General features: G+C 39.4%; 1 protein-coding gene across 3 annotated transcripts in view; it reads right to left on the bottom strand.

Annotated features, from left to right (window-relative positions):
• The window catches only part of SEC16B (SEC16 homolog B, endoplasmic reticulum export factor), a 55,320-nt gene that overhangs the window by 15,544 nt on the left and 14,284 nt on the right, over positions 1-25,492 (bottom strand). For all 3 annotated transcript variants that reach the window (XM_026669197.2, XM_087960901.1, XM_087960902.1), the window contains exons 8-17: positions 24,803-24,864; positions 23,167-23,302; positions 22,243-22,473; positions 21,259-21,356; positions 21,085-21,166; positions 18,976-19,093; positions 18,353-18,464; positions 13,299-13,404; positions 11,276-11,416; positions 6,620-6,733 (exon numbers count right to left, since the gene is read on the bottom strand). In XM_026669197.2, the coding sequence (XP_026524982.2) occupies positions 6,620-6,733; positions 11,276-11,416; positions 13,299-13,404; positions 18,353-18,464; positions 18,976-19,093; positions 21,085-21,166; positions 21,259-21,356; positions 22,243-22,473; positions 23,167-23,302; positions 24,803-24,864 (1,200 nt within the window). The remainder of the gene's footprint in view (positions 1-6,619; positions 6,734-11,275; positions 11,417-13,298; positions 13,405-18,352; positions 18,465-18,975; positions 19,094-21,084; positions 21,167-21,258; positions 21,357-22,242; positions 22,474-23,166; positions 23,303-24,802; positions 24,865-25,492) is intronic.

The following is a 25,492-nucleotide window of genomic DNA, read 5'->3' as shown; positions in this document are numbered from 1 at the left end:
AGTCTCCTCCATACATGGTTGTTCTAGCTACATAAAGGAGTTTCTACTTGTATTTTGAATCACTTTGAATCATTAAGTTTCCTATTTGAAGACCAGAAACCTGAATCTGATGATAAGGTTGAACATTGAAATCCTTTGATATTTGTTTAAATTCTGAGTCTGGGGCTGCTGGCAAACTTATCCAGTTTGACCATGTTTCTGGAAATTCCTCAAAATAAAAACACTGCTGCTTTTTAAAATCTGATGTCATCCCACCTACCACCTCTGGAGCAAGGCAGTTTGCAAATATTATCCATCCAATGAAATAAATAAATAAACTCAGACATAAGATATTGTTTCCTGCATGGCTTGTTCTGACCTTCTTTTTGGTCATCTAATTTGATGCACCTTTGAGATCCTGGAAAACCAATACCATATAGGTTAGGGCAGTGATGGCTAACCTTTTCGTCACCGTGTGCCAAAAGTGGACGCACCCATAATGCAATGCACATGTGACCCCCCCATGCCCCGGTGCATGCATGCATGATCCCCATACTCCACACATCCCCTGCGCATGCACGCGCAGCCCCCGCATGCTCCACTCCTCTGTGGATGCGTGCATGACCCCCCATGTGGCCCATGCCTCTGCACATACACATGCGTCTCTCACATGCCCCCCTCCCCCTGCGCATGCGCAGCAGATACCCGATAATCAGCTGGCTGGCGGGAGGCACACGCGCATGTGCAGTACACCTGATCTGGGGCTACGGCTCCCATGCCAGCAGAGATGGCTCTGTATGCCACTTCCAGCATGTATGCCATAGGTTTGCCATCACAGGGTTAGGACTAATTTTATTATATAGTATATGTACAACATGGTGTGAATGTGTGCTTCTGTTAGAAATTCATTTTGCAGCTTAGACTTCTTTTCCCCCCACTCAGTTTATAAATAGTGATGGCAGCTCTATTATGTGCAAAGTTATTTTTCCAAACAATTCAAAACACTGCATGCACAGGTGCATACATACATATCTACATTCTTTATTGCAATCTCTCATCCAGATACATTAACAAATAAAAGAATCTAAAAGCAACCATCAATTTCTTCCGAAAGTTTCAGTAAATCCGGATCACAAATAACAGATGCCAAAATAAAGTATCTGCCACTATATATTCAATATGAGGATTACAATATTTCAAGGACAAGACTCTGGCAACTCATTGGTACCCAAGCCAATTTAAATATTTGCAACTTATCAGGGAAACCCAATCCCTTCTAGTTTGTATATAGCTCTAAGGATTCCACATTCCCATGAAATCTTGCCTTCAGTTTGGGCATATTGTGTTTCTGGATCTGTGATGACCCAGGGTGGGATACAAAACAAACACAGTCACAGAAAAGAGGTGAAGCCCCTTTTATTCCTTCACTTTGCTTCCAAGCTCCAAATATCTTTGACGGAAGACAAAAAAAAAAAAAAAACACACAAACAGTTACACAAAAAAGGAAAAAAGCAACACAAACCAGGCAAGATAAGGGCTGGAAGACATCCACAGATAACACACACTGGGAAAGACGCCAAACTCAGAAAGGAACTATAAATCAGAGATATTTCCACGCTTTCTTTCCAGTGTTCGCCTGCAACGCAGGTTCATACTCTTATTCAGTTGTCACAGCTGCAGCCCACGAAGAGGACCAAGGCCCTCTCCTCCTGAGTAGACCATGTTTTTCCCTGATCCTCTCCTCCCTGCGTGTCCTAGGATGGATAGGGGATGGGTCTGGGTCCTCATCTGACTGCTCAGCCAGCCTCTGCCCTTCCCCAGCCTCCTCCACAATCTCCGGATCCACACTTCCACTCCCTGTCAGCTGTTCCTCCTCTCCCTCAGAGTCAGTCTCCACCAGGGGCCTGACAGGATCTTTGAATGTTTTAAAAAAGGGTTTTGACTTTAGCTCCCCTTTTAAGGTTTGGAGCATTCCTCCTCTTCCTATTTCATAGCTGCTGTTGTTGGCATTATAATAATAGGATGCTGGTTGACATTGTAGAATACCAATAACAGGGTTTCAGTTGAGAGATGCTTGACATTTCTAAAAGCTTTATCTTGCTTTATCTGTCCCCACCATCAAATGGTATATTTTGAGTAGTATATTTAAAGTTAGTTTGACAAAGTCTTCGGTCAAATGTAGAAATCTTTTAAAATACTGCACCATGCCCCAATCTTGCTAGTTCAATTAAAGATAGCAGAGGAGTTTATTCTTAAAATAGCTTCTACTTTATTTGGCTCATTTCATATTCATTTCTCACTGTCCCAGATAAGTAAACTCTTCCGAGCATCAGAGGTATTTACATTATGTTTGTTCTATTTGAAAATTACAGCTTTTACAGGACCTAAAAGTGTGGCAATATCAGTCAAGTCCATTGACTTAGACTTTTAGACTAAGTTGCCATTCCTAAAAATCAAAATATCTTCCAAGTGTTGTAGATGTTTTCCATTGTAACAACCCAAGAGACTAAAAATTCCTGTTTGTCTTTTAAAGAAAATTCTACCAAATAATATAATTCAACCTAAAATGGGTCTAATCTACTGGCAGGCTTTTGCAAATAAGGGAAGAATGCTGTTTCTATTGAGAAGATGTTCTGACCCAAACCCTTTTCCAATGAGACAAACAATAACCAAAAGGAACAGAAACCTTTTAATGAGTCTTATGAATCCCCGGTTAAAAGGCTGCTGCAAACTAATTAACTTCGATAAGCACAACCCTTGCAAAAACTGTACAAGACTGCCAAGAATCACAGATAAGAAATATTTCACAACACAAGAGTCTTCAAATACCAACCTAAAATACTGTAATGTCCACGAGGCTCAGTTCAAAACGTCTTTGCTTCCTGCAAAGAACATTTGCTTCACAGCTGGCATTTATCTTCTTGAAGAACGGGCCATTACCTTGCAGCCTTTCTCCCAAGTCGCCCAGGCTGTTGCAGCTGCTCTTTCCTGTGAGCAATCCTGCGCGCGCACACACACACACTTGGCATAGGCTCCTCGGGAACCTCCTCATCGCTGCTGCCAGCCCCCATAATCTCTGAAAGCATCAGTTCACTCCCTAATGGTCCTGGCCCCTCATCTGAGTCCTCACTCTCCTCAGCCATCCACACCTGCTGCCGGTTAACCACAACAGAAGAATGTGTTTCGGTTCATGACTTTGTACAGTTTTTTTAAGCTAAGTACATGCAAACTCTGCCAGTCTTCTCGGTGTGCATTAGTTTGCTACAATCATTTAGTTACTCCACACTGAACTCCCTTTTCTAATTCTGCTTTTAATTTGGCAACAAGTCTGATATTATTCTGCCCAGATGAACTGCCTAGGTAAGAAATTTTTGTTTAAGCTGTAGTTTACTGGAAGAATCTTTATGGCTTCTTTTTCCTTGCAAGACTTATATTGTTTTCCCTTATACTATGTCTATTTCAACAGATGCTTCTTTGCCTCTGTGCTGGTTACTAACTATAAAATACTCCTAGGAAGCCTAGTTTCTTGCTACCAAAGATGTAGTCAGTTGGAGGCAATGCACTCTGGAAGCTTTTTAGACAGCTTCTGAAAACCCATTTTCTTTCGTTTTTATGTCAGTTTTAAACACACTGCACAGCTGTTGGTCTCCAAGACACTTCTCATGATTTGGCAAAATCATCAAACTTGCAACTGGCTCTCCAAAAAAAATCCTCATTATATTTTGCATGTATTCTCACTTTAGAATGCAGCTGTGATCTCTTTATCTATGTTTGTAACATTCAGCAATTTTAGTATGACATTCTGAATGACCCCTCTGCATGTCCCTTCCCATTTCTAAAGCCCTTCAGTTAAATTACTGTAGGTTCTTGTGACTGTGGAATAAAGTTTGTCCAACCAGACTTTTTGCCTACTTTCCTTCTGTAACAGGATGGGGCAAAGAGTGGGCAATGTCCCCTGTAACAAGAATGGGCGACTTTTAGGGATGCATCAAGCCTTATGGCACACCATAAAGGTGATTTACTCCAGGATTGATTATCACAGTTTGGGAAGAAAGAGTTTAAGAGATGAACCTTCCAAAATCAGTTTTAAATCTTTCCAGAATTCCCTTTTCAATCCCCTTTATTTAAAATAAGATGTGACTAGTTTGGCCCCAGTGGTCTTGGGAGCAGAGAAGATTGCTGGCAGACTTAGGCAGGCAAAAAAAATATTGCATCCATCCTTTGTAGATTTGTTTGGATGGCTATGCTTTTTAGAAAACTTCTACCAGCTTCTTTAATAATCTTGTTCTTGAATAGCTCCAACCTTCTTCAATTTGCAAACCCCTTATTAAAATTAAAACCATTCCAGTACAGTCTTCGGTTCATGACTTTGTACAGTTTTTTAAGCTAAGTACATGCAAACTCTGCCAGTCTTCTCGGTGTGCATTAGTTTGCTACAATCATTTAGTTACTCCACACTGAACTCCCTTTTCTACTGTATAGAATGTGAGGTGGGTGGCTATATAAATTGAACAAAAAATAAGCAAATAATAAAGTCTTGTTCACAATGCCTAGAACCAGTCTGGTAGTTTCATTTCTGCTATTTTCAAGCATATCCATTTTTTTTATGCAGCCATCTTAAATCTAAAGAGTCTAGGTTTGTCAGTATCAAAGACTGGTGTAAATACCAGGAATACCAGGTGGTCCTTTCTCTTGTGTCCTCAGACATGGGAGGCCTGTCCAGCTGCACCTTGTCACCCATTCCTTGTTCTTCCCCTTTAAGAAACCTGATTGTGGAATGTACGGCTCTCGTGATTAGGCTGCAAAAATTCAGACAACCCACTAGAGAACAACAATGAATCTGAGTGTTTGATATAGTTTTGCTGCCATGTGTGATTTGGATTTTTACATCCAAGGAGACTCTACCTGGAAGAGCAGCAGAGAAGTAATAGAAATGTCAGGCTGAAACTGATCACAAAGATCAACTCGTCCAGTCTTCTGCAATGTGCAGGAAAACCAGTCAAATTCTCCATGAGCGGTCTTGAAATCTGCCAGAAACAGAGAGCCTTCACTTTTATATGGAGATTCTTCTATGTATTTTGCTACTAGGAAGCTTTTCTTTACATTTAAATGAAATTCAGAGAGAGAGGGGAGAAGTCTTGGAAGTGTTAGTGTTGCTGCTATTCCTGCCACCTTCACCTCCATGGCCATTTCTGAGCCTTGTAAGCTATATTTGCTTCCTCATCAATCAGTGTTAGCTGTTCTCTTTCTTTTCTCACTCTTCCCTTTCTTCCTGACTGTGGTGAAACAATGGGAAAGAAAACAGGCAAATCTAAATAATCAAGGAGGGAGGGAGAAACTTTAGCACTTATCTGTATTTTTGCACCACTCGTGAGAAATTTGTGTTTAGATCCAGAAAATTATGCCTATACCCCTGGCAAACACAACCTTGTCTTGTGGATCTATTGGACACCTAAAGTCCATCAAATTTTCTCAAGAGAAACTAACCACCTGACTAGCAGCAGCAGAAAAGCTCAGACATTTAAAAATCTGCACTATCTGGGCTTCCATAGCATACATGATAGTGCACCTCTAATTTTACCCTTCTCTTGCATTCTGGTTGATGGCCATTCTGGAACCTGTTTCCAAGCAGGGCTACTAAAATCAAATCCATCTGCTAATTACAGGATTTCACATAGCTGAAGTGCTACTTATGCTGAGAAGCCTGTAACACTGCAGAATGCCTAACCCTTCCTGCCTTTTTTAGTCAGTGGAAGTTTTGTCATCCTCTTCCTAGCCTTGAGAATGAAGGACACTTATTAAATGTTTACAATGACAGTTCTGACTGGCCTGGGAATCAGTAAGTTCCTGCCTCCTCAGCTTCAGTCCTTATATAAAGATTGAAAACGAGTCAGTCAGTCCTTTGAGTTGAACTAGATTCCTAGTGACTAAATGGATCTACCCATGAGGCTTTTTTGGCAACAATATCAAACCAATTTTCCATTTTGACCATCATCTCTAACCTACAGTCCTGAGACTTTCTGGCTAGCTCCCATCAAAGTATAAATTAGGTCTGGTTCCACTTGGCTTTTTTTTTTTTAATCAACCAGTCAGCTAGGTATTGTGGTATGTAGATTCAATATTTTTTTTAAAAAAACAAACCTTAAATTCCAAGTCTGCTCTCCCCAAAATACTGAAGTCCAGCTCAGTTTAAAACTAACACATTCAATGAATGACAATTAAACAGCAAACAAAACCTATAAAGAAAACACAGTGGCTGCATCAAGGCAGACCCAGATCTTGACTTTCATCCCTGTGTTTGAAAAAATAAGAATACTTTTCACTGAAAAGGCTCAAGTGGTTTAGTGGTTAAGGCACCGGGCTAGAAACACAGAAACTGCAACCATGAAAACCAACTGGATGAGTTTGTGATACTCTCTCTCTCAGCCTAACCACCTCCCAGGGTTGTTTTTGTGGGGGAAATAGGAGAAGGAAGGCGTATTAGATGTGATCACTGCCTCTATAAAAATAATTAAAGTGAGAGAAAAAATAATAATCCAGTAATATGTTGATGTTGCATCATTCAATTCAATCTGAGTACCAGAGACACAAAATCACAAATCAATCCATCTGCAAGGGCACACCATCCCATAATTCTTACCTCCCACTGTTGATAATGAGCTCTGAGTTCAATGAGCCAATCTGGTTCCAAATCCACCTCATACTCTGCCTTCTCCAGGAGCCGTGGGTCAGAGAACTTTAATCGGTCTGCCAGCTGTTCCATAAGAAAGAGAAGAATTAGTCCCAAATCTATTAGAGACTATTTAAGATGCATGACAAGGATGTCTTTTTTAAACTAAGCAAATAAATTGAGGGCAGAGGAGAGTCTAGCAACCATCTTTCACTCTATAGACACTTGTATTGCCTTCAGTGGAACTATTCTTCTGATACTATAAAACCAAGGTTTTTAAAAGGCTTAAAACCTTTTAAGACTTTGATGAGCAAATAAAAGGAAGGAAACACAACGTGACTAGAGAAGTCCAGCTTTTATGGATCCTTTATAAGAGCATCTCTTTATATGTGATTACATTTGTTTGGGTGTGCTTATTTTAAGTTTGTTTTTGGGAAGGCTAAATTTAATATTTTCCAAAGATGGCAACTCATATTTCACAAGCAATTATGAAGGTCTGTTAGAAAATAACCCAGGTCGCAGCTATAAGAAAATATTAAAATCAGCTCAGTTGCAACCTGGCTTATTTTCTAACAGAACTGGAATATGACTACATTTTAAAAATATGAAAAATGAATAATACCACATTATACAGGTGGGCAGGGCTGGGGGTGGGAATCATTGAGGGCTTTATTGATAAATTTAGAGCTTAAACTACTGTTTTCATCTGCTTTGCATTCATATTGCAAGAAACTGTGCCTTAAGTTTCCAGTGATCATGGTCGAAGAGGACCCTGTGGACATACAAAAGGGACTCAAGGATTATACGTACTGTATATTTATTTATTCATATCCAACCTTTGTCATTTTTATAAATAACTGATACTCCTAGAATTATTATTCCTACTATAAGTTGCCCTATTTGCCCTTAAACCTTGTCTAAAAAAGAATGTACCAGCTCATTTTGCTTTTAGTATAATCTAAAATTAATATCAAGCTTTTCTAATAAGAATGAATGCTGTTTTTTCTTTCTGCTTTCTGCTTTGCAAGGAGTCATATGTTCTAATTAGTGAGGGAAACAGATCTTAAAATACCGGCATCATTCACGTTTCCAAAGAGTGCTCAGCCATGTTGCTTTGTCACAGTATGCCTTAAAATGTATCTTTTGCACAAATTAATTTAAATTGCCTGAAAACAGCTTCCTGGATTCTCAGCTTAATAAGATTGTATATTGACGATGAATCCCCCACCATCTCTTTTACTGTTCCTAAAAGCATCTTTCTTTTTCCCTGTTTTTCAATTTAGTATCTCACCAGAGGAAAAGGAGATTAAAATAATTCTGAGATATTATATTGCAGTATGGATCCCTCCCCCACTAACATCTGGATTTTTCATGCTGGTGCCTGAAGTTTTTGTCACAACAGCAGCCTTTGCACTCATCTCATCTAAGATCTATTTTCATTAGGATTATGCCTGATGGTTTATTCCCCTTTAAATTGTTCCTGTGTGTTATAATTTTTTTTCAGCAGAATGAAATAAAAGAAGGAGAGATAAGAACTGGTTTAGAAAGTTTACAGGGAGGGAGAAGAGTTCCCCTTACTTCTTTATCTGCTGGTAAATAACTTTTTCCCTTGCTCTGCTGGATCACAATGCCTATAGGAGCTCCTTACAGCTTCCTTCCTTCTTGCAGGTACAATATAGTTCTAATTTCTAAAATGGTAAGCAACTAGCTGCATGGAGGATAAAAGCCTGGGGTGCATGCTGCAAGCAAATGCACTGGGCATTTTTAAAGTAAACAAATGAAAAATGAAACACCCTCTCAGCCACCTCCTACAACCTCTATTTCTGAGAATATTTTTAATCTTATCTCTTTGAAAAAGGTACAAAAGCATTGTCCCTCATTTGCAGAGTAAAGACCTTTCCTGAACAAGAAGCAGAGTTCAACACAACATCCATTTATACTTTGAACAATTCAAAGGAAGAAAATATGTCATACTAAGTTACTAAAGTCAGAGAGCTGCATTTGTACTCCTGTACATAATATTAATGGTAGTAGTATAACATGACATTTACTACTATGAAAATGGCTATTAACAGAGTTTTTTATTTATGTGATTAATTATGTTGGATCATTTGAGTGCTCCAATGGGTTCATTGCACCCAAGTCCTCACTCGGTTCTTACAAAAACATACAATACAATGATTTGTTGTATGGTAGCACTAACTCTCTCAAAAGGTAGGGTGAGGCCCTTGCCTCAAAAGGCAATTCAGGTGGGCTGAAAATTGTAAGCTTTCTCTCCACTTTCTCCCAAAAACAAACAATGAACAGCCACCAATAGCTGTTGTGCTAGCCATAGACATATCCCAAACAAATAGGACCAATAACTTATTCTATGAAAGGTTTCCTCATAAAGAGAAAGAACTATTGTGAAGGCCAGCTAGCTTTCTACTGTTCATACCACAAATGCTGCCTTCTCATTTTGTCCCGTTCCATCCCACCCACCCCCCATCTCCTATAAAGGTAAAAACAGAGAGAAGCTTGGATTACTTTTACTACGTAGAACCAGTTGGATGAATGGAGCCTTATCCCTATATCTATGTTACTCTCTGCCAAAATACATATCACACTTGCAACAGTCATCTCCAGATGTGATTCCTAGGAGCAGGTTATTTGTGTCAGCTGCTCCTCTTGAGAGTTGTATTTCCTGATACAAGTCAAAGATGCTTCTCAGATTAAAGGGCCTATGTCCCTTCATGTTAATGTGCTTATGTGAAAGAAACACAAATGAAGCAAAATATAAATTTCATCAGATGAAACATTAGACAAAACAAGCTGACTCATAATTGTTGTATTTGAAATATGCAAAGTACTTTTTTGTAATTTGTGCTGTTTTAATATTGAGAGGAGTCATTTCTTTTGAGTTGGTTGGTATACAACTGAATCAATGTTAGGGAAAGGCAGAGGCTTTATCCTGCACTGACATAATCTTAGCTACTGCTATTCAAGTGAATAAGCCCCCATTTTTGTGATTTCACTGGAGAAGCAGCTTATTTTGAGCAGTAATTATTTGGCCATTTTGACATATGTCATGGTAACCTTTAGGTCAGATTATTGAAATTATTTGCCCTTGAAGACTCTGAATCGCTTCAAAATACAGCAGGTAGTTGTTTGAGCATATTATATTTGTACTAAAGGAGTTTCAAAGAATAAACCTGTAATCAAATGCAATTTTCTTGCTTTAAAATTGTAGGCAAAAATCAGGTGTTCATTCAGACATATATTGAAATCAAGTTGCTTTCTTTGCTTCTATAATCAAAATGGACAATGCAGCAGCTTCTAATAGGGAGGGGTCAGAACAAGGAAGAAGGCCATGACAGCATCAGGGTCAAAAACCCCTTCTTTATGAGCTTGTACATGCCTACTTTGATGTGAATATCACTGGAGCTATCTCATTGTTATAGATAAAAGGTTTCAATCTTTCTGAAATTTCTGGAGCTGAAAATCATTCTTATTATTTGCATGATACATTTGACAGATTGAGGGGGGAGGGATATTATGATTTCCAAAAGAGAATTTGTATCTACAGTGGTTAATTAACTCCACAGGGTTAGACTCAACCCCAAAGAAATCCAGTTCTTTTGGTGATACAAATCACTCATCTATTGTGAATACAGGGACATATTTATACATTACATCTGTTATGTTTTAGCTTAAAAGGACTTGGAAATAGGTAGTTTGCTTCTGAAAATATTTGTCCCTCTCATGTAATGGAAAGGTCTTACTTTGCCTATGCATGAATACAGTATTTGAAATTATTGTTGCTGTTTTAAATAGCAATCAGGGTTCTAATTCTTGTGGAATAGGAAAAGGAAAATCATTTAGTGCAGTGGTTCTCAACCTGTGGTCCACAGACCGATGGGGGGATGGGGGCACAATGTCATGACAGAGAGTCAGTGAAGGCTTGAAGAAATGTTATTACTTAAATCTTGAGTTAAGTCTTGGGGGAGCATGGTCTGCAGCTACAAAAGGTATTTAAAAAGGATCCGTGGAGAAGAAAAGCTTTACTATCTATGCCACTATTACAAATAAAATTCCCCCTGTTTCTATTTGGCACTGGAGAAACTACCCTCTGGCACCAGCATGAGTTTCTAATCTGTACCAATCATGAAATTTTCATTTTTATCATAACCATGATTTTGGAGGAGGAATAAAATAATTCTTCTCATATACTGCAATCTAATCCTGATTAGAGCCCCAAGAAGCTGCTGTACACAGTGCTAAGTACCCATTTAATATTTTACACACTCACGTCTCTCTCCCTTTTAATCTTTCATTTATTAGCCAAAGAAATCTGCATTATGGATTGACATGTGTTAGTTTTTTTAAAAAAAAAAGTTTTTCCCAATTCTTTTCCCAACACAAAATGAAGACTAACTCTGTAAACCGACCAGAGTCATAAAGGAAGTGCGATGGACAGAGTCTGAATTTGATAAATAAACAAACACCCACAATGTATACAACTGCATTATGAACTGTCTGTGAAATTTCCTGCAGTGTAAAATTCCTATAGATATTACAAATACATGAAAAATTAAAATTTTAAGAGAGAAACACAATTCTAATTGGGTTCCCTAACCAGACACTTACCTTGATAACCTGCTCTAGGAGGACTGGATAAGCATTCTGGTTCTGGGCAAGAAGTGCCATTCCAACCCCTTCGCAATAATGTAAGGCCTGAGCAGCAAGACCATAGTCCACCAGGCGAGATGCATAAATCAATTTATATACCTATGAAAGAGAATAAAGAAAAAATGTATGAGCGCAAGAGAGGAAATACTCACACACTTCAATTACTCTCCGTGTTGCAGCCCATCTGCTCTTGTTTGTATGAATCCTTCTTATAATACTGAGTTAACTACTATGGTCAAATGGCAAAGAGAAAGTAGTGACCCAAGTGAATAATATTATCCACTTTAATAAGCTTGATAAATAAATCACTGAGCTCATGTACATGAAAGATTTTCAACAGTCAAAATAATACAATTAATTAATTCCAAGTATAAAAACTCCCAGTACAGACTACAGATTCCTCTCCAAAGTGTTTTGAAACCAATTAGTTAAACATGTGTCAATACTCCTTGGAATTTCTTAGCAATGTAGTTGGCAGTAATGTATTTTTGACATTTATTACCCAGTAACCGCTGTGCATGGTATCCCTTAGAAAGCCAATTGCCTACATTCCCACAAGACTATAACAGATAACAGATAATCAGGGTTGGAAGGGACCTTGTAGGTCATCTAGTCCAACCCTCCGCCCAAGCGGGAGACCCTACACCATTTCTGACAAATGGCAGTCCAATCTCTTCTTGAAAGTGTCAAGTGATGGTGCTCCCACAACTTCCAAGGGTAGGTTATCCCATTGGTTGATTGTTCTCACTGTCAGAAAGTTTCTCCTTATTTCCAGGTTAAATCTCTCCTTGTTCAGTTTCCATCCATTATTCCTACAGGCGCTTTAGAAAATAGCTTGAACCCTTCCTCCCTGTGGCAGCCCCTCAAATATTGGAAGTCCTCTATCATGTCTCCCCTGGTCCTTCTCTTTACTAGACTAGCCAAGCCTAGTTCCTGCAACCGTTCATTGTGTGTTTTAGTCTCCAGTCCCCTAATCATCCTGGTTGCTCTTCTCTTTTTCTAGAGTCTCAACATCTTTTTTATAATGTGGTGAGCAAAACTGGATGCAGTACTCTAGGTGTGGTCTTACTAAGGATTTATAGAGTGGTATTAGTACTTAGTATTAGTATTATAAGTGGTACTCAATGTGGCCGTGCTGAATTATTGGAGAGATGGGAAGGGAGAATTTTTGTTATTTGCTACAAACAGCCCTGGGGATTATAATTTTGATAGACCACTGAATTATAACCTGGACTGAAAAAATTAACAGAGGTAACTATATACAGCATATATACCCCTAACGGAATTACCTCAAATTCTCCATGCAAGACTATAGCATTCAGAATACAGTAGTACCTCTGGTCATGACCATAATTCGTTCCATAACTTTGGCAATTCCTTCATCTTCTAATATTTCGTTGTCAGGAATTTCTGGGTCAGGGGTCGTGTTTGATCACCACCTGAGTATGTGTTCATGACCAGATTCAAAACTTTTGTGGATTTTTTGGTCGGAACCCAATTTGGTCAGAAGCATTCATGACCAGAGATTCTACTGTAGTTTGAAATAAACCTTCATAAAGCAGGGATGGGCAACCTTTCTGCAGCTGCGCTTTTTAACTATATAACTTTTGACAACAAAGGCACCACCAGAAGAGGTGTGGATTGCTGTACAAGAGCTTGGGGGTCCCTTCTGATACCAGGAGTCAGAAGCAACCTGTTACTTGCTCCTTCACAATCCTCCTACCAAAGAGATTTCAGTGCTTCTGCCTTTACAGCATCTTATTCTTTTCTTCCTTACTGTAAAAAGACAGAATGCCTTGTACTGCACTATATCCCTTCCCAGAAGCTTTGCCAACGTTGAAGAAGTTCAACAGCTCCTCCTTCCGTTTGCAGATCACGGAAGTTGACTAAACTAAACAAGAGCCCCTCCTCACTCCAGGGAATATTTTCATTATAAAGGCCTGTGAACATTTGTGACCCTTTTTAATTGGCTTGTTATTACCTGGAAAGAAGGGATGAAAGCTTGGGGACATCCCAGTAGCCGACAATACTCAAGGATTTCCATTCTGTGAATACATTCTGTCCTTGCAAACTGGGAAAAGGCCTGGCTGAAAGAAAAAAACAGGTCAAGAATTGAGAAGCAGAAGCTAATTTCACCCTTAGAGCCCAATTTATTCTTTCTACCAAATTCTGTCTTCCATAGAAGTTGGAGGATAAAATTAGAGATGCTGGCAGTCTAAATGGTAGGTGATTGTTTAACTAATTTAAAAACTAATGGGCAATTAAGCTTCACTGAAGTATTACCAAAATTTCACTATTGGATATTTTTCAAAATATTAAAGAAAATGGCACATTATGTCTATTATGCGAAATAAAAGGTAAACCTAAAAATTGGAATCTATCTTTAATGTTTCTTCACTGATGAATACACTATCATTAATAGACTTTAAAAATAAAACTGCTCATGGCAGAAATGTGTTTCCTGCTAGCACTGTTTGATTTTTCTCTGTTCCTCTTCATTCAACAATATGGAGGCTTCATTTTTGTATCATTATTTTCATTTTATTAAGTCATCTGGCATCCAACAAGTTGAAGGCAACACAGTGTATAAATGCTTTAAATAAATGCAACATTTTGAGTTTGTTTTGATTTTTTTCCTTTCCTTTGGGTCTGCTTCATAAAATGGAGACTTAATGGATGAAAGTATAAAACAAGGTAGAAATAACAAATTTGGAAAACCTCTCTCTTATTACTATGGAATGGGGAGAACAGGGATACTTATTGTGTAATAAACAGAATTTGGACTTGTCCCTTTGAGCTCCCTCTCAGCAAATTCACTGCCCACCCAACTCCTTCCACTTAGTAAATAGCTTCAGCTTCCCAGAGGGATGTATTTATAGACTAGATGTCTCCATGGTTTCATTTTGAGTGCCTAAGATTTCATTTATAATATAATATGAGCTGGAAAGATACACGGAGATTGTTTCTCTACTCCTAGGTGGAGCTGTTGCTTTATTTAATTTTTTAAGAGGAAGTTGTACTTAAAATTAGGAAAATTTAAGAAAGGGGAAGGTTCGGGGTTGGGATTCTACCGGTTCAGACTGGTTCTATAGAGCCAGTTAAAATTATGTGCAGTTCGAAGAACCGGCAAATCATGCCCCTGGCTGGCTCCACTCTCCCCGCCCGCCCCTCCCTACCCAATCAGTCCTTATTGTGCATGCGCAACATCTTGTGCATGCCTGACATCACTGACTGGGTTCTTCCCTGCCAAGTCACTCCTTAAGGTATTTCTTTTTTATTTTCCTCCTGACCATCAGCTGTTCCTATGATCAGCTATGCCATTCCCCTTGCTGTCTTACTGTTCGCCCAGGAGGCTTCCCAGAGGCCCGGGAAGGCAAAACATGGAGGGGGGGCAGCATCACCACCATCCCATGCTCCATTTTTTGCCTTCCTGGGCCCCAGGGAAACTTTCTGGGAGCAAAAATGCCCCCCAGGAGGCTTCCCTGAGGCCCAGAAGGCCCCAAAACGGAGGGTGGGGTGCTGTGCACCCCCTCCAGGCTCCATTTTTTTTCTTCCTGAGTCCCAGGGGAGCCTTCTGGGAGCAAGCCCCCCCCCAGGAGGCTTCGCTGAGGCCCAGAAGGCCCAAAAAACCGGGGGACAGGAGTGTTGACCCCCAAAAAGAAAAAGAAAACAACAAGCCACACCCACCCAGTCACATGGGCATGCCCACCTAGCCACGCCCACAGAACCGATTGTTAAAAAATTTGAATCCCACCCCTGGGGAGGTTGCCCTAAATGGAAAAAATGGAGGAAAAATAATAACAAAGGTTGCCTTTGGATATTTCATTGCTAGCTTCTGTGGAAGCAGTAAGCAGAAAATCTGGTTTCACCTAAGACTAGATTTCTAAATACATGTGATTTCATACAAATTACTTTAAGCGACTCCCAAGAATTGATTACGTGTGTTGCTTGAAGATGCAAGGTGTGTTTGGCTTGTCATACTAATAAGGCACAATCAGCTTAAAGGTGAAATGAATCATTAAACACTTATCCTTGTTATCTGGCCAGAGCACTATTAATATAAGTGGAATTGCTGGCTCTGTAAATTGGATTTTTAACCTTACCTGTGCCTCTTAAGGTGAATGATTACATCAGCTGCAGTGTTTGCCTTATCTTACCGGAAGCTAGCTTCAACAGGGCACTTTGGTACACTGAAGTTCAGATCTCTACCTGTCTCATCAGCTAGAGAATCACTTATATGTGCCCACTCAGAATACCAAACACTCCTTTCCACATTGGAGCTAAAATTAATTTTAATCTTAATATTCCCTGGTCTGCCCAATACTTGAACTTCTCATCAGCATCTGACATCCACACTGGATGCTACTGAAATCAGTACTGGTGAATCTCCTGTTTCACAGAATGATTGCTATCTTGTGGTAGCTATAGAGAATACTTGATATAGGAAAAAAGAAGGGCTGGGGCACTGGAGAGGAAATACGCAAATTGTATTTCCATATTCCAGCATACAGGATATGCTGTTTTAGATGGTTAGCTAATTATTATTTGGAATAATACTATTTGTTCTCCAGTGCTCCGTCATTCTGTTTTATGGCTACTGAAAGTAAGTGCTCTGCTTTGTTTTATTAATATGTTTATACAATCTGATTTTATGAAAATAGTTCTGAACTAAATCCCATTACATTTAGTAGGTTTACTTCTAAAGTAATCACAGGCTAAATTTAAATATTATCAAAATCAGTATGTCCAATTTTGCAAAATTGCCTAGTTCCAACATTTTCTTTACAGTTTCATTTGAGAGCTATTCCCTGATTCAGAGGCATTTGCTTTAGACTGGTTTATAGAGCAACGGTCGCCAACCAGTGGGCTGCGGCCCACTGGTGAGCCGCAAGAAAATTTTGGTGGGCCACAGAGAAATGTCACCCCCAGAGCACCCCCAAAGCAATTAATCCAGGCTGCACAGGAACACAAGGCTGCGCCGCTCACATAGCCCATGGGAACCCTCCTCGCTCACTTACTCCTTATCCTGCAAACTTGCCTGCTAAATTGCTTTTTTTCCTTTTCCCCCCCGATTATCAGCGGTTCTGCTGTGCTGGGAGATTTAGATTAGCTAGGAAGCAGGAAATGGTTGGATTTCTTGATTTCTAGCTAATCTTTAGATTTTTGGCTCTGCTTTTAAGCACAGCCAAACCTCTCTTAGGACTATTATTCAGTTCTATTATTCAGTGCAGTTCACGGCAAGCAAATTTTATGGATCAGATTCAGGTAGCCGTTGTCACATAGATAGATCACTGAATGATTCTGTGAACAACTCAATCTGCCTGCCCGTTTTGCCTGATTTTGGGTAAAAGGTGATCTTTTTAATAAAAAATTCAATATTTACATACATGGTGTGTTGTGAGTTAATTTTGTGAATTTGCTTGCAAGCAAATTTTATGTGACAGACTGAGCTAGCCATTGGCAGATAGATAGATCTCTGAATGAATCTGTGATTCTGTCAGCAATTCAATCTGCCTTCCTGCTTTGCCTGATTTTGGGCAAAAGTTGCTCTTTTTTTATAAAAAATTCAATATGTATATAAATATTTGTAATATTTACATACAAGCCATGCCCAGGCAGTCACACGACCACCAAGCCACACCCACAAATTAGGCCATGCCCACAGAACAAGTTAGTGGTCCCTGGGATTTAAAATTATGAGTTTGGTGGTCCCTGAGGTCCAAAAGGTTGGCGACCCCTGTTATAGAGTATAATAGTGGAAATGAATGACTGATGAATTGTTAAGGGAACTTAATTTTAACAAAGAAGGGTTAGGGATGACATTGTAGCTGTCTTCCGGTACTAGAGAATTGTCACAAAGAAGAGATGATCGACTTATTCTCCAAAGTTCCTGAGGGCAGGACAAAAAATAATGGGTGGAAGCTTGTTAAAGAATTAAGGAGGAATTTCCTAAGAAGGAGAACAATTAATCAATGGAACAACTTGCCTCGCAGAGATGTGAATGCTCACACCACTGGACAGTTTCAAGAAAGGATTAGACAATCTTTTGTCTGGGATGATATAAGTTCTTCTGACTTGAACAGGGGGTGGACTTACCTCCACATCTTCCAGTGTAGCCTAGAACACTGCAGCTTCTTCCTAACTGCTGACCTCCAGCAGTGTGGGACTTCAATAATTTTTGACTGAGGCAACAGTCAAATCTGCTAAAGATTTTGAAATCCCACATACAGAATAATAGAGTTGGAAGGAGCCTTGAAGGTCTTCTAGTCCAACGTCAACATCTTTTTTATATTGTGGCAATCAAATTGGGTGCAATATTCCAAGTGTGGTCTTAGCAAGCATTATAAAGCAGTACTAACACTTCACGAGATCTTGATTTTAACCTTCTGTTAATACAGCCTGGGACTGTGTTGACTTTTTGGGCAGCTGCAGCCCACTGCAGGGTCATATTTAAGTGGCTGTCCACTAGGACTCCCATTCAAATATGAGCCAGCCTCAAGTCTCCCCTTTCAAGTAGAAATATAGAATACAATGGTATATAATGAAGATATAGATTTATCTATAATGATAACTGCTGTGCTCCATAACAAACAATTCGTGTCTGGAGAAGAAGCTGGTCCAGTATAATAATTGTGAGATATGTTGCCAAATGTTCAACCAGTCTGTGACCTAATGGGCATCTATTAGCAAATGATATTGTTTATTCCCTTCCCATGGCTAATTTTCTTTGCTGATTTGTACAAGGTATTGTTGAAGGCATAATAGCAAATCCTACACTTAGTTCTAATTTCCACTGCATGAACTACTTATCTTCCCGTCCTCATATATACCATCTCAGTAGAAAATGTTATCTTGTCTTTGAGCATCATCCAATATTGCTGGGTGGTACCCAGGTCTGCTTCAACTTGGAATCATTACTAAGGCTGCTCATGGGAATTTTGAAAGGGATAAGCCCCAGTTTGGGAAAGAAAAGTATAGAATTAAATGTGTTGTTGTTTTTAAATTAAGTGGAAACTTCTTTTTTTGTTCACTCACCTCTGACTACTTCCCAGCAACACCATATAATCTGTTTGAACTGGATAGTGGCCAAAAGGGACATTTGCCATCAGATAGCAGAAGTGAGCAGCTTCTATTAATCCTTTCCCAGCTGAATAGATAAAAAGGCACACATTAATCTATGGGGAAAACATAAAAGAACACAAAATGCATTATGGTTGTTTTAAGGAAAAGGAAGTCTTGTGAGAAAAGAGAAGATTCACTGGGGAAACTGCAATCTTTTTGTACCATTAAAATGCACCCACATTATCCCTCTTTTAAAGACATTGACATTATAATAGCTTGCCAATGCTGTATAGTTAAATGGAACAAGTTCTAGTTCTTTTATGGTTTCCAACCTCATTGATAGTTTCTGATTGTTATTTTTTCAGGCAGATATGGGGAAAGGAGATAAGACAGGAGGAATTATATGAGAAGATCATGTGAGGATCAAAGGTTCGGTAGAGGGATGACATCTGTGTGATTCTTCCCACATAGCCTTTCCTCTTTAAGTGATTCATTTGTACGCAGCTGAAGTACTAAGGAATGTAGATACAATTCCTCTGGCATTAGAATTGGAAATCATTCCACCCACACCCCCATGTCTGTGTGAATTTCCTCACCCAATGTGTCTCCCATAGTGATGATAGCTCTGGAATTCAGGTCCAGGTCTCCTATTTGATTAGACAGCATGACAGCCAGGTGTGGCCTCCAGTCTCCCCAGTTCTCATCTCCACAGGACTATAGTCAAAAAAGGGGAAATTACAGGGTACAAAAGAAATAAAAACATCACTATTTGCTCAAACTTGTTTCCTCTGTCTGGCATAAGATTCAGGAAAAATGTTCCAAATATTTGGGAAGCAAACCAATTTGTGTGTGTGTTGTATCACTTTGGTTCATGCATTTAGAAAGCAACATTGAACAAAGCACAGAGGATAGCTGACTTTAAGCACAAAGAATATTTAATCATCTTTAAGGAAGCCTTCACCAAGTGCCAGTGCTGACATTACAACCCCTAAAATGCTCAGCCAGCCCAGAGAAGTTTATTTTTCCAGCTTTTATTCAAGGCAGCTTACATTATATGAGTAAGGTTGGGCTGAGAGAAAGAGACCACTCCAAAATGACCCAGCAAGCTTCATGGCTGAGGAGGCACTTGAATCTGCTTTCTTTAGTCTGACTCCAACACTAATGAGTCAGTTACCTCACTGACTCATTAGACTGGGGAGGGCTGACCTGAGGTAAACTTTCAGGACATTTTGGCTTCTGAAGTATGCCAAAGTTTCTGGCTCCATTATTGCCTCACATAGAACAGTGGTTAACCTTTTGACTTCATGGATTCTTTCTCAGAAGGAAATTTTTAAATTGCTAGAGAACCTGGCCCAAGGAAGCAAATATACAGATGATTTGGATGCTTATAAGAAAACATCAATGATGCAGCAAGAAAGGGAGTAATAGCAGTTACTCCATGAGAATTCTCGGAGCCTTTCATTCAGACTATCTCCACCCCAGTAAATTAATTCCTTCTTCAAACTATATTTTAATTTGCCCTAATCATCCAGCAAAGGCAGAGGGTAGAAAATGCACTTAGAATGCAACCTGAAAGAGATATTCCTATCAAGGACAATGAAATACAAGCTAGCTATATCCAAGGCAATGTCCACACCCTCATTAGGTCAGTTAGACTGTAGCAGAGGATCCCTCTAAGAAGAGAAGGGACAAGTGCAACATATGGCCTTAAAACTGGCAGGCAGACGGAGGTACCTAGAGTGGCATAATTTCAAACTTTAACACATTCCACACTTTTCTGTTCAGCTGAAGGTCAGACGGCCAGATCCTAAGTCCCAGCCTAAATATGGATGGGCTAGTTCCAATTCAGTCTTTAGACTATTGATTAACTGTAGTCACTTTTGGTTTAGACCAAGATTATTCTTAATCATTCCCAGAATATAGCCAATAAATTTAAGACATAAATAGTTCCTCAACATTTTTCAGGTATGACTAATATGTCCATCAGTTAAGTAGCTTAATTTATTTAGCCATCAAATAAATGAATAGAATATATATAGTTGACCTTTCTTAACCTACTGCCTACTGTACTATAACTCATGCTTTCTCAAGCATTGTCAACAAACCTGGTCAAGTCCTAGATTAAAATGTCAGAATAGAGAAGGTTGGTTTAGCCTTTGATTCTACTGATCCAATAACTACAGTAAGTCTGGGTATACTAGCAATCCATAATTGTTGCTGGTGTCAACAAGCTATTGTCAATATTGACAATTAGAAAAAGCTGAGCAATCTTCCCTGCTGAGCCTTGTAGACATTTATTAGAATTGCACATATGCCATGCCTACACTAATTATGGCATTTTCAGATAATCACATGCACAGAGGTGGCAGGAAGGAGAAAGAAAAAAACAATAAATGATTCCAGCAATCCCCTTAAGTGCCCACTCTTAGTACAAAAATAAGCTTTGTTTTTGTCAAAGTCTAGCATCCTAATAAATGCCTTGTAGCAATGCTGGCCTGCTCTCTTTGCACAAAGAGCCCATGACTCCAGGGGCCAAGAGGATTCCACCTGGTCCTATCAAACTGTTGCCTTAGACTTGGCTCCTCCATCTAAGATCCCCTTCATTGTCCATCTTCACTTAAAAGTCTCCTCGCCTCAGGCCTATCCTGCCTAGGCAAGATACACAGGACCCATGAAAGCAGAGAGGTGGGGGCAGAAACCAATACCAAAGATGCCTGAGGTATCCTTCCAGACATAAGCTGGAAAAGTGTCTGCAGAGGATCATTGGAGGCCAGTGTGCTTGTGAACCTGCAACAGGACAAAAGAAATCATTTTGTCAGACAGGGCAAATATGGGCATTTAAAATATAGGCTGAAGAAACAGCAAAGCATTCTACACACCCAGTCAAGACCAAACTGTAAATCCTTGGGTTCATTTTGCTTGATAGAAAGAGTGCGTGGCCCCACAGCTGGTTTCTCATAGCCCAGTCCAGGGCTTCCTATGAGCAAGCAAACCATAATCAAAACTCTTGACATCCACCAACTATACCCTACTCTATCCCATACTATTATTTTCCAATGTGACTAACAGTCAAAGTTCATGGCAGATGACAGCTAGCCTAGATATTGGTGGTCTCCAATGTGTCCCATGGACAGGATAGTGCTCTGTCTAATGGATACGTGAATCAAGAAAACATAGGGAAATGTTATTACTCTACAGAACGAAACAGGTATTAGCCAGGTATTAAACAGAACAAGATCATCAACTTAAGATTATTTAAGATCTAAAAGAGTAGACCTGTGGGTCTTTGGCATGCAGAGAGTGCTGCCTGATACCCTTTGGGGGTTGGAAATTCTAGATGTTTCAAATCAACTAGCAAGCATAGCCAGTGGCAAGAGATTGTGTAAGCTGTAACCTTAAACATGCAAAAGACATCAAACTGTCACTTCTGAACCAATATAATCATTTGCCTAAGTATTCCTATTGTAATTTAGTTTTTTACTGTTTTTTCCTCATGAAGGAGCCCCAAGAGCTATTCAAAAATAATAAAAACAATGTTCCATGAAAATAATTTGACAAAAGTAAATAATAATAAAACAAAGTTCCATAAAGCAAGACAATAAAACCAGTGGAGTACAACACTTTAAAATAGAGTTTAATTAAAAGACAGTCTAATAGTGCTGTACTTCTCAATAAAAGCAATATATTTCTCTGTGGAAATATATTGTGTCTGATTTGCATTCTCCCTGCATTTCTCATCTGAAATGAAACTGTGGATTCACAGACATAAGAGTAATCATTTGAGGTTATAACGATATGAGTGTGATCCAAGGCTCTGTGCACATAATCCCCTCAGAAAGCAAGCACAGAAACTTAGCTCTTACTTTCTTTCTGCCGTAGGAAAGGAGTTTGGTGAACTTCTCCATTGTTTGCTCTAATATGCCAGCCATTGGGACCATCTCCCCTGTGAGAAGGTCCATGGTTCCACAGCCAGGCACTGGCCATTCTTCTCCTGCCAGGTTAATCAGGTTGACCCGTGGCTCTTGTCTTTTGTACTTTTCCTGATATTTGCGATCTTGTATTAGCAGCTCAGCTGTATCTGATCCCACCATGGACTACGAAGGGGAGGGAGAAAACAGCACACATTAGATGGATTGGAAGATCAGAAATATCAGTGGTAATAACACAGCAAGAAAAGGAACTGTGGCAGAACAGTGGCAGAACAGAACTGTGGGCATTACCAAGGGTATCTCATACTTTAATTTGCTTTTAATTTTAACATTTTACTTTGGTGGGGAAAAAAAGCCCCTCGAGTTCATGAAAACCAGATTCAAGAACTAATTTCTCAATCATCAAATCTGTGCTTCAGATTAATTTGTATACTTTACTGCTAGAATTTGGGAATTAACATCATCTTAATATCTTCCAAAAGCTAACTCCAAAGATTTGGAAAGGGTTGAGGAACCCGTCATTGATGGAGGGAAGCTTCACCAGAGGGATAGTCCATATACTTTCAATACATTTACAAAAATGTATTCCAGGCACAAGACTGACCGCGCTCTTTCCCATGTCAATAACACAACACTGGCCATATTGGGGTAAATGGGGAAAGGATGAAATCAAGTGTTCTCTGTCTTCAATCCTATAACCAGTAACTATATCAGGTTGGAAATTGTGTAATCATCAGACACCCCAAGGAAACGCTTAAAATATTGCAGATTTGCAGACTATATTAGCAGAGACTCATCCTGTCTGGACTGAATTCATCATTTGTCATAACACCCAAGACTGCCCTCCTTTGTACCTACTCCATTTTGTCGGCAAAGGAGAAGGAGGAGCTTCCAAAGCAAGGCAGAATCTCGGCCCTGCTTAGTTGTCAGGTCACAGCCAGTGGTTGCTTTGCGCTGACAGAATGTCATTACATCCACCTTGTGAAGATCTTCCCTGAAAGAGACGAAAAGAAAGCCACAACAACAATATAATTAAATCTCAGCAGGATTTAATGCATATCTGTAATATTTATGCCATTTTGTATAAGCAGTACATGAAAAAGCAAAGACTTGTTCTAGATAATCATTTATGTCACCTTCCCTACAGAACAACCATGTTTCAGTTAACACCCCCACATACATACACCCCCACACACCCACACACACACTTTCCTCCTGATTCTTCTGCCTCATTCTCTACACATTCATACATCAAACTGCCTTTAGCCATTTTTGTGCCTCCTCCAGATCTGTCACCCTCTTTGATGAGTATTTCACTCCCAAAGCTGAAGAGCAATTCCTGGCTATTAGGAGACCATTTCCTGTCACCATTTCCCTTTGATGAAATGTCAGCCAGCCATTCTGGACCATTAGCCAGTAATTATAGACTTTAGAAAGACTGGTCTGCCAGCTCCCATAACGGGAACTTCTGGCAAGCCAGCAATCTATTCAGCATCTGGAAAGCAAAAGTACAGCTCATCCCTTTGATGTAGCTACAGGAATAGGTGGTCCAAGTCATCACATTCTCCAGCAAATGATAAAGAAATATGTAAAGACCTCTTTCCTTTTCCTCCGTTCTCCCCTTTTAGTCTTCTGCCACATAACTAAAATAGGTGGATTATGGTGCAACACTTTCTGTGACTCACAATATATTAAACACCTCTCCAAATCATGTAAAATACATATCAAATTTTGTCCTGAGAAAATGCCATAACAAAAGGCCCCCTTAAGGTATGGGATGCCTGAAGCAGAAAATCCCAATGGTATCTTTTCTTAGTCACCATATTATCATGAGACAGAATTGTTTGTCAGAATAAACAAGAATTGTAGAAGCTTACTGTCATTTTAACCACCCTTTTAACTTTCAGGAAAGCACTTAAGACCTGGATCGATAGATGGCTATATAAAAGTTTTAATCAAAATAGTATTGTATTGCACCCACTTAAAGGGAGTCCTCCACTTATAACCATTTTTGTGATGTTCAAAGTTTCCGTGGCACTGAAAAAAGTGACTTAGGGCTGTTTTTCACATTTATGATCATTGCAGCATCCCTGTGGCCACGTGAACAAAATTTGGACACTTGGCAATTGGTGTGTATTTATGATGGTCGCATGTAGTCTTCTGACGAGCAAAGTCAATGGAGAAGCCAGATTCACTTAACAACAATGTTACTAACTTAGCAGCTGCAGAGATTCACTTAGCAAGTGTGACAAGAAAGGTCATAAAATGGGGCGAAACTCACTTAACAACTGCCTTGCTTAGGAGTGGAAATTTTGGACTCATTTGCCATTGTAAGTCAAGGACTACCTGTATTATTAAGGACCTGACACAGGAGAACTTCCAAAGTTTCTCCACAAATTAGTTTCCTTGCTTCCATTTTGTTACCCTTAGCTGGCTTATGCGGCTGCTGTTTGAAAGGGCAAGGGCCAACCTATTCTCCCCTCAATCCTTGTACCTGATTAGAGGTCCTGGAAAGATTCTCATTGTTTCCTGCTCGGCAGTGTCATGTAGAATAATCTGTAAAACAGAAGCGGGTTCAAAGGTCTGGCTTGCTGATTTTAGTACGGCAAAATTGTCAATAAATTATAATGGCCTGGTTCACTCATAAAGAATAGATTTATAACTCACATTAAGCCAAAACAAAGAAACCATTTTATAGTTTAGCATTATGTTCACAAGTAGGTTTCTAACAATAATTGCCTACACTCATTAAGCCAAACTATAGTGTAGCCAGCATGCTACAGCATACTGGTTTAAGTCAGCAGAAAGTATATGCCTTTTGCATATCTATCTACAGATGGTCCTTGACATACAATAGTTCATTTAGTGACCGTTCAGTTAAAGCAGCACTACAAAAAATGACATGACCGTTTTTCACACTCACAACTATTGCAGTATCCCCATGGTCGTATGATCAAAATTTGGATGCTTGGCAACTGGTTCATATTATGACCGTTGCAGTGTCCCAGGGCCATGTGATTACTTTTTGCAACCTTCTGACAAGCAAAATCCATGGGGAAGCCAGATTCCCTTAACCATCGTGTTACTAACTTGACACCTGAGGTAATTAATTTAACAACTGTGACAAGAAAGGTTATAAAATAGAGCAAAATTTACTTAACAACTATTTTGCTTAGCAATAGTT

Source organism: Notechis scutatus, chromosome 3 (assembly GCF_049901735.1).
Source record: "Notechis scutatus isolate UNSWTSFEM ecotype Mainland chromosome 3, rNotScu1.2, whole genome shotgun sequence".
Taxonomy (NCBI): domain Eukaryota; kingdom Metazoa; phylum Chordata; class Lepidosauria; order Squamata; family Elapidae; genus Notechis; species Notechis scutatus.
Note: the sequence above shows the minus strand (reverse complement) of the source record. Positions and strands in the feature narration are given on the sequence as shown.